Source organism: Myotis yumanensis, unplaced genomic scaffold, assembly GCF_028538775.1.
Source record: "Myotis yumanensis isolate MYYU_CA2020_CCGP unplaced genomic scaffold, mMyoYum1.0.hap1 SCAF_8, whole genome shotgun sequence".
Lineage (NCBI taxonomy): Eukaryota > Metazoa > Chordata > Mammalia > Chiroptera > Vespertilionidae > Myotis > Myotis yumanensis.
This window is the reverse complement of record NW_027223759.1, coordinates 89,608,924-89,619,032: the sequence shown is the minus strand read 5'-3', so window position 1 is coordinate 89,619,032 and position 10,109 is coordinate 89,608,924. Positions and strand designations below refer to the sequence as shown.

The 10,109-nt window shown below is 42.9% G+C and overlaps 1 protein-coding gene across 3 annotated transcripts in view; it reads left to right on the top strand.

Moving 5' to 3' along the window:
* The first annotated feature begins 918 nt into the window (after nt 1–918).
* CNTNAP5 (contactin associated protein family member 5) overlaps nt 919–10,109 on the top strand; it is an 857,999-nt gene continuing 848,808 nt past the window's right edge. For all 3 annotated transcript variants that reach the window (XM_070423164.1, XM_070423162.1, XM_070423163.1), the window contains exon 1: nt 919–1,065. In XM_070423164.1, the coding sequence (XP_070279265.1) occupies nt 984–1,065 (82 nt within the window). In that variant the 5' untranslated portion in view covers nt 919–983. The remainder of the gene's footprint in view (nt 1,066–10,109) is intronic.

The window sequence follows — 10,109 nt, the reverse complement described above, 5'->3', positions numbered from 1 at the left end:
CGTCCGCCTCCCGCAGCAGGGACACACGCAGGGATAATGTCGCTTCCGCAGGCCCCCGCCCCCGCCCTCCCCTCAGTTCTTCGCAAGTCTGTCCAGGGGATTTTACTTCTTGCTAATGCGTTTGTCTTCCAATTCCTTTCAGTATCCCTTCAGCGGCCTTCTCCCAAAACCGGTTTACAGCTCAGTGCCTGCACTCAGCCCCGCATTTGGGAGGCGGGGAGACAGAGGTTCCCTTCCACTTCCCTACCCCTTCCAGTCCCCTACTGCCCCCGCCGCCGGCGGCAGCGAGCGCTTGGCAACGTCCTCCCATCCCCCCCATTACCCCCCTCCGCCCCCGCCCGCTACCCCCGGCATTGAGCGCTCGGCAGCACCCCCGGATCCCCCCGCCGCCCCGGCACGGCGCGCCCCGCGGCGCCCCCTGATTCCCGCCCGCCCCCCGCCGCCCCCGCCGCCGCCCCCTGGCAGGAACGCTCCGCGGCGCCCCCATCCTCCCACGGCTCCAGCCCCTGCCGCCCCGGCACCGAGCGCTGGGAGCGCGGGAGAGGCAGGAGCGGGCCGGCCCCGCAGACGCGCCCAGCCGGGCGAGCGCGGAGCGAGGGGCGGGCCGGGCGGGGGCGGCGCCGCGCAGCCGGCGCGCCTATAAGGAGCTGTCCGGCGGCGGGTGCTGATTGCAGCTCCGCATCCAGCGAGTGGGCGCCTGTGGTTGCAGCCGGGTTTGGCGCTGCTTCCCGGGGCAGGCGAGGAGGATCGGCGGCCAGGCCGGCGAGCTCCGCCAGCGGCAGTCGCGGGGACTGAAGCGCCAGCCTTAGCGCCGGGAAGACCGGCTCCGGGTTGGGTCGAGGGTCCGGGCGCGGGATGGACTGAAGCCGCGGTGCCTCTCCGAGGGGGTGGGTGGGAAGGGGTCACGGTGCGGAGAGAAGCGCACGGGAAGGAGGCGTCGGCGAATTCGGGGTTCTGCTGGAAGAGAGCGCTTCGCCGGGGCCATGGATTCTGGACCTCTGCTGCTGAGCGTTTTCACTTTGCTGTTCTCCGGCTTGTGGCATCCGGGATTAACAGCGACAAATTGTAAGTGTCCCTCTGGAGCCCGGGGCGGTGGGGAGATGGGAAGCGCTACCATTTGGACAGACCAGCGTGCTCAATTGTGTCTGCTCTGAGCAGAGGGGAGGGGAAATGCTGGTTAGTGTGGTTCCATCACTCTTCCCATCCCAAAAGTTAGCGGAGCTCGAACGACCCGGCCCCCTGGATTTTCTGCCCTCTCCCCAACCGCAAAGTTCAGGGAGAAGGGAGGGGTCTGTGCCCTCACCGCCCGCTGGCCCCGCGTTCCAGCCCTGGTCGGGTCGTCGCCGCCAGGGCTGCTCCCGGGAAGGCCCGGGTTCAGGTTGTCTGCGCCGCCGGGCTGAGCCCGGGGATAGAGAGTCTCCCAGCCACCGCGCCTGGTGGCCGCAGCTTCCTCTGCGAATGCGGCTGCCCAGGGCTTGCAGGGTGCCTGGTGCCCCCCAAGACCTGGCTCTCAGCTCTCTGCTAGGCAGAAGGCGCCGGTCGGGGTGTCTTGCAACCAATGGACATCGGTTTACGAGGACAGGGAGTTTGGCCTAAGAGTCATGGCCCGGTGTAGTCAAACCACAAGATCAATGGCTGTCCCTGTTTCAGAGGAAGCCCTCTGATGCACACCCCTCCCCAATCCTTGTGCCAAAGGACACACCAGGAGTGTGCACTGAAGGCACACACTGTTCTCCAGGCTCTAACCTCCGCAAGTGCCGAGCATCTAATTTAACAGGCAGGAAGGCTGGACACCTGGGGATCCGCCACCTGCACTGTGTATTTAAAGAACTCAGTTTGTCAAAGTTGAATACATCTCTAGAACCATCCGAGGTTTCAGCTCAATTACTCAGCTGCCTCTCTAGGCAGAGAAGGGGAAGTTTTCCAGCTCTGGAAACTCCTAAATGAGAACGAATGCCATTAAGCCATCTGTGTTTTTCCAACGATGGTTTACCAAGGTTCTTCAATTTTCTGGCCTTGCTTCTCTATCTGCTAACCCCACTGGAACCTCAGACACGTTTACTCATACGTTCTAATACTATTGCTCGTAATCTGAACCATTTCTGAAAGTAAGACAACTCCATACCATGAGTCCTCCTTCTTCACTCCACCTTCTTAGGTCTGAGAAGGCCTTGAGTAAGACACTCAAGGGAAGAGACTTCGACAATTGTTATTTACTAAAAACTCTCCAAAGCGGAGCCAGTGTTTTTATCTGTCTTTGGAAATTGTAGACATTCAGAATCTATAGCTGGTGGTAATGCTTTCTAAAGGCTTTATTAAAGTTTGAATTCTAAAGCAGTGCTGACGAGGTCATCCTCTCTAAAAGGGAGGTCCGACGGGCTTTAGATTAGAAATTGTTTCAGAGAACAGGTAAGGAGAGCCTATAATCTAATTTTTATTCTCCTCCTCCTCCTCTTCCACCTACCCCTGGTTTTCCTTCTTTTAAGTGGAATTGTTCCCATGATGCTTTAGAGAAACATCTAAATCCTTTAGGAAGAGGAAGTCAGGCATGGTGCTGAGCTAGCTCTCTACCTCCGGGAACACTAGAGGTCAGTATTGTCCCGACATTGCGAAGGTGCCGCCGCGAAACCCGTTTTCCTTGGGAACATTCACCTCTGAAAATAGTGAATATTCTAAAGACACACAAAGATGGAGTGAGCAGTAGTGGTGAAACAGGTAGAACGTGCTCTATAGGAATGTGATTTGGGCTTTATTACATAGTCCATTTTCTTAAGAGGAAGAAAAAATATAAATCATTAAAATGGCATTCTCTGTAAATTAATTGAATGATGGTTAATATGTTATAATAACGATGATAAAAGTATGGTATTAATTTAAGGCTCATGATTATTATTACTAATGCAGCAATAAAGCTTATTCTGAAATTTAAAATAAAACTTTGTGATAATGAGCTTTAATATTTCATCACTGACAGTTTAATTTCCTTATTTCCAATCAACACTTCAATTGAATGCACCCTGCTTGCTAAATACTTTAGGGTCAGTGTTCTTAAAAAATAATGATGAATGTCTTTGTTATGCTGAACAAAATGGATTAAGTGAATAATAGTCTAGCAGCAGAAAATTACTTCTGAACTCAGTACCTCTTGGTTGGCTTTAGACCTGTGATGCAGAACCTCTGAGGAAAGATAGAAAAGAGCTCTTCACAGTTCTCCCAGACCTCGATCGTCCTGCTCTTCACCCATCAAATACAGGGCTTTCATTTTCTAGCCATTCCAACCAGTTAACACTCACATGCATATGTTGAACAACAGTCCATTTGTACAAGTGTATAAATTATTTTAATAAATTCTTTTTTTCAAGTGTATTCCTCCTATATTTTGAAATAATATTTCATGTCATTTGTGACAGTAGCCTTGAAAATGGATTAATTATCCAAAATGCTTCATGGTGTCTGTGTGCTTGTGAACTTTGTTCAAGTAAAATCAACTTTTGTTTCCATTCTCTAATAATAATTTATTGTTGTTGCTATTGTTGTGTGTGTGTGTGTGTGTGTGTGTGTACTTTTCTCATAATCTTACCAAATTTGGGCATTTATCTGCAGGGGGAAAATGAATGCTTACCCAATTATATATTTTATACATTTCTAATTAAATAAAATTTAAATAAAGTTGGGTTAGAAGGCCACTACAGTCTAGATATTATGAATTTGTGCAGAGAATATAATTATCAACCAGTAATAAAAACTCTGAAAATTCCCCCATTCCAGATTTTCAGGATATTAAACAGCTACAACACATTCTTTGGATTTACCCTGAGGGGATTAGTTAATTTCATATATAGATATGATAGGCCAGTGTCAAATGAAAAACCTTTTTACATATAATATCAACTCATTTGACACACACACAAAAACAATGTAACCTAATAGTTAATTAAAGTGAAACCAGGATTTTGAAACGCCATGGAGTTCTAACCCTAGTTATGCCACAGCTAAGATGTCAAATGCCCATCAGGTTATGCAACCTTTCTGTGCTCACATGCTTGGGTATAAAATAGCAATTGAGATGTGTATCCTATACAGATCAGCTGCTTAATATTTTACTGAGGATATTCTTCAAATATTAGATATGTTGAAAGAACATTATGATGGGAGAACTTGCATTCTGAAGATAAGATAAGTGCATGGAATAGCAGGGTCACTATTCACTTATTTTTTTTTTTAACAATACTCAGATGTTATGTGATTAATAAAGACCCTTAATTTTCATCAGTAAGTATCTTACCTGTTTGTTGTTACATATTAGGTTCACACAGATAATAACCTTGGAAGAGAAACACGAAACTCTTTATCCTAGCCCTCCATCATAGAACTTCATCTAAAATATACAAGGATGCCAATCATGTTCATAGAGACCTTCAAATAAAGGATGCACTGTAGCTTCAGTTATCTGATATTTATGCACAAGCCCCATCGATAGGTAACATTACAAACAAACAAAGGTTAGGTTGATTTCTTTCATCAGGAAAGTGTTTGCAGTATACTTTTTGTGGTATTATAGTAAGCAGAAGTGAAGGAAGTATATAGTGCTCATTTAGAAGAGTCCTAAAGATTTTCCCATGGTTGAATGGGCTTAATTTTGACCATCCATTTGAATTCTCTTTCCTTTCTATTCACATAGCCTCTATCTCCAAACCAGATTCCTGTTTTATACTATTGGAAATTTTAAAGGAAATACTAGACTAGCAATTTTCACACAAGGGCACAGAATTATGAGACAATTTATATCCATAGGAATACGCTCCCCCTCCCTTATTCTCAAGCGAGTGAATGAATGTTCTCTAGATGGCAAGTTTTCATTTTTCCCTCTTCCCTTTGCCCTTTTTTTTTGGAGTGGGATCCAGTTTTCCTTTATAACATTGCTTTATTTTTCAGTGGCTGTTTGTTACAAAACAAAATATTGTGATATATTGTTTGAAATACTTCTAAAAATCTTTAGAATGTGATCAAAGCCTCTTAGCTTATATGGCAGAAATCTGCTGAATATGGCTTTTATACATGAGGTAATTATCCTTGTCATATAAGAAAGTAGGGGGAGGGTCTAGTTACCTGAAAGACCAGAATAGCCACTTGCTCAGTAGGACTTTATATTGAATCTTCAATGTACTGGTTTGGAGCCAATAATGGCATTTTTAATGCAGAAGGGAAGCTGTCTTCATTCATCAGCGCTCTGACACTGTCTGGCTGGTGTCCTTGTGAAGGTTATGGACGTATCCTAATGTTCTTGATGTATTAAATAAAGGAATTGGATCAAATTATTATTAAGGACCTATCTCATCATAATGTATTCTTGCCTGCTGATGTTGCCTACTGGTCATTCCATTTGGAAACTTCAGAAATAATTGTACTCAATATTGTTAAGCAATTTTATTTATAATAACAGCATAATAAGGTTTTAATTTCTACTAACTGCTTTGCACTTTGTGTCTCTCATTTCATATGCTAAGTCCACATAATTTGGCCAGGCAACACTACTAGGTAGACTTTATTAAATTCACTTTACAGATGAGTACATTTAAGGTTAATAGAAGTTAATAATTTCTCCAGGATCATAAAGTTAAGCAATGAAAAAAATCAGGATCTGGAGCTATATCTATCTATCTCCACCGACCATACTCTTTACAAGATATTAAATTGGTTCCCATGAAGTTAGGCTCTGTGTGAGCATCTGTGGAAAGTGCCTTGGGATTCCTAGGTTTAGCTTCTGTAGCTCTATCCTCAACAAAGGGCATGGAGGTCCAGTTTCCACCAGAGCCAACTCTTAAGTCATTCCTTAAAGAAGCATCCAAACATTTGCAATCTATACCTAATTCAAGTAGCCAAGTGTTACAATGATGAGAGATAAGAGGCCTCACATCTGACATGTACCAGATGCTTTATTATTTTATAAATTTCTATAAAAATGTGATAAGGAAAAGACATAAACTTAATAAAGACTTGTGACCACACACATACACACACACACACTCACTCACACCCCAATGCCTGAAAGGTACCACTATTGACATCATGTCTTGTCAGTTTATAGATGTCAGACCAAACAGCACTGCCTAAAACTAGACTTCATCGTGACCACTTCTTGTACATCCCCAAATTTCTAACTTTATGGAACTCTTTCACACTCCACAAACAAGCCATGTTGTCTCACATCTCCTCACATCATGTATTTGCATAACTTGTCTGCTTAGTTTAGAACACCCTTTCCCATTTTTTATCTTCTTTAACTTTCTCCCAACTCTACACACACACACACACACACACACACACATACTTTCCCCAAGCTGGGTCAAGTGCCCTTATATACTACTACTAGAGGCCTGTTGCATGAAGAAATTCGTGCAATAGGCCTTCCATTCCCCTGGCTGCCAGCAGACACTGGTTTTCCTCTGGCACCTGGGACCCAGGCCTTCGCTCCGGACGGAGCCTACAGTCTTTGCGGCTCAAGATGGAGCCTTCAGTCTTCGCTCTGCCACTTCACCCCTACATAAGCAAATTAACCGCCATCTTTGTTGGGTTAATTTGCATACTCTCCTGATTGGCTGGTGAGAGTAGCAGAGGAACGGTTACTTTACACATTTGTCTATTATTAGGTAAGATTATACTTTTATGGCACTTCTTATAATATTTGCCTCCCTAATTAAATGGTAAGTTCCCTGATAATTATATTTTATTTTAATGTCTGTATTCAAACTAAAACATTGGACAAATGAATGGATGAGATAATAAATAAATGGTCTTCAACTAAAAAAAAAATATTTCTAAATTAAAATAATTCTATGGTTTATAGCTAGAATTTTTAAATGGTTTTGTTTTATATTTATTTTTTTAAACTGACAAGCATTATCTATTATTATTTTGGAGATACCAAGGAGTAATTAGCATTGTTGGTGAAAGAGCAGACTCAGCTCAGATCCTTCTATTGGCCGTGCAAGCTGATTAAGAGCGCTGAACTCACAGGAGCCTGCCTTTGCCATGACAGAGTTCTACTGCCTGTCAAGTGATCCTGGTTCCTTCTGTATCCATCTGAGCTCAGTACAAAGCTTGAGCTAATTTTATTAATAAGTTTTTTAGTATTTTTGCAAGTTTAATGAGTGTTCTTACAAATTATATATATATATATATATATATATATATATATATATATATATGTATATATTCTTCTTCATAGTCCAAGCTTCAGTATAAAAAGGTACTATTTAATTGGGTTTTAGTCGTAAATCACTGGACAGACCTTTTTTTGCAAACCTACAACATAACCCAAATAACATAATTCTTAGTTTCCAATGTCATCTCATCAAACTGCAGTGGGGGAAGATTTAAGTGCTATTGGTTTGTGTGTGTTACTCATTTGAAGAAATGAGTCCTTACTAAAGGTTTTCTTTCCAAAACTCAAGGTTGTGGTTTCTTTCAAAAAGTAACCTGGAAAAATAAAGATGACTAAGAAGATATAGTCCATGTCCTCAAGGAAATTTGAACATGGGCAGCCAGAAAAACAAATTTTTTAACATGTCAAAGTGATAAATGCTGTAACAAAGTTAATCACAAGGTGTAATGTAAGGTGTTTGGGGCATCAAGGCAAGCTCTCTGCGGGGAATGAAAATTAATAAAAGACTTAAAGTCAGACTTCACTGGCTGGAGAAACGCAGAGATTATTATAGGCTTTCTGTGCAAACATGTGAGAGAGGTGTGCTCTAGTGACTCTGTAGGAGTGGCTCAGAGGCAGAGGGACAGAAGAAGAAACTGTAGGGAAGTGTTGGGCTCTTACATGTTTACTATTAAAGCTATGGAGAGTCATTGAAAGATTTTGTACATCTAATTAGATATACAAATTCAGATTTCCATTTTTTAAAAAAGTCACTGTGAAGAATAGACTAGAATGAGCCAAGACCAGTAGTAAGAAAACTAGTTAAAATTATTACAATAACTCATATGATAATTAATAAGGGCCAAAAGAAGGAAGTTTCAGAATATGCAAAGTTTGCAAAGAATCAGAAAGAAAATAATGGCCAAGTAAATTCAAAACATGGAAGTGGATGAGCTAGTTCAGTCACAAAAGGCACAGATTGGTGGTTAAAATGCATTCTACAGCTGCTCGCATTGTTTTTGACAAATGAGGCCTCTAGATGCTGAGAGAGGTGCTCTGTTCTCTGAAATGAACCTCTTCTCTGGGAATACCAAATGACCAGATTCTCAGTGTGGTATATTTCAGATTTGCATGACACCATATAGCATATGCTGTCTGTATCTATGATCTTGATGCATCTTCCAGTCTGTAAATTATGCTGGGTTTTGTCAGCAGCGTGAGAACTAGTCATTAAAGAATGTGCAATTAAACCTCCGCATCCCCCTTCTCATTCTGCCTCTGGCAGGGGGTGAACCGGGATCATTACTACCATCTCTGGTTCCTCAGTGAAAACAGGAACTAGGGGACTTGGGAGTGCCACATTGATTCTCTATCATTGGTGTTTAATTTCCATAAATTCCATGTCACTACTTTTCTAATGTCTTCTGTGTATATTCTTGGGGGTTGATTAATGCCATCTGTTCACAGGATCAGCTGAATTGATTGAGTTTTAAAGGATGACAACAGTAACGTTGAAGATAGAAAGTGAAGGGAAATGCCAAAACACCAATCATGATGTATATTATTTTTAACTATCCACCTTTGGAAGCAGAAATATTCCTCTGAAGCCACTCTAAAGAAACTTGCCTAACAGACAGATGCCTGTAGGTGTTAGTCTAGGCTACTGTTTACTTAATTTAGATATTCTCTCCCTCCCTCCTTCCTCTCCCACTCCTCTCTGTCATGGGGCCATGTATTTGGGTGTTACTTCTGGCTTTTCTCTGAGCTCCTGAATATGATAAAATATGAGAGGAGGGGGGGGAAGTCTGTTGGATCCAGGGCTGCCTTGTGAAACTCTGTAGGCACAATCACCAACCCTGAAACCTCCCAACAAAACCTATTCTGAGGGCAGGCCTTACAGGGTGTTCCATCCCGGGCCCTGGGAGAGCCCATCTGATATAGTATCCCCAGTCATCTGTCCCCAAACTACTCTCTGCTAACTCCATTAGCCCCCTGAAGCTGCAGATATGGGGGAAAGCCATTTAATTCATAGAGATAAGCATTACCACACAGAGCCCTATGGGGATAGAAAACATAGGAATGTAAATCTATATTGAACTATACTTGATTGAGAGAAACACACCTTTTGCCAAAGAAAGGTTTATAGAAGAGAGAATACTGGGTATCTGAAGATGAGGAAGCATGTTTTGAGTTGAGGAAGAGCAAATAATAGAACATTCAGGATGTCCAAGAGGAACGGCCTGCCTCTCCTCTCCTCTGGGAACAATGAGTAGATTCGTATCCTATTCACTGTGGCTGGGTGTGAGCTGCAGGTTCTGGACAATCCATAATGGGAGGTGATAAGCTCTTACCCATTCACAGGAGGAAAGGAAACCCAAAAGCCTAAGTAGTGAACGGAAATGGAGCTTTGTGGAGCAGCTGTGTGTAAGAAGTTCTCCCGGACCCACTCCAATCTGCATGGAATCCACTGCGGTCACCTGGCACTGTGCTGTCACATCACAGTTTACCTTGGAGTGAAAGCTCTGCCAGGTGACAGGATTTGGGTCAGATTCTTCCAGATTAGAGACAGGCTGAGCTCACTAGGATATTAAAGGAGATTAATGCCTCTCATTGTACAACAATCAGTAACTTTTTGATACAATCAAAAGAAATGAAACCAGCAGATTGGAATGTTGGGATGTTGGAGAATAGATCAAGAAATGTGTCTCTTCTTTGGCAGGGTTTCTATCTGTGATGGAGCCGTAACTGACATGGTCTTATTTTACTCTTCACCTTAGGCCTGTGGACATTTGTTCTTCCCCCACTGCTGACTTCAATTAACATTTGTCGAATGACTTGTTTTTTATGCTTTTCTGGTAGAAGCTAAAGCTTTTCAAACTTTTCCATTGAAGTGCCACTCACCAGAAAAAAAAAGTGCATAAGAGCCCAGGGGATTTAATATTTAAAATATTCCCCAGTGAGAATG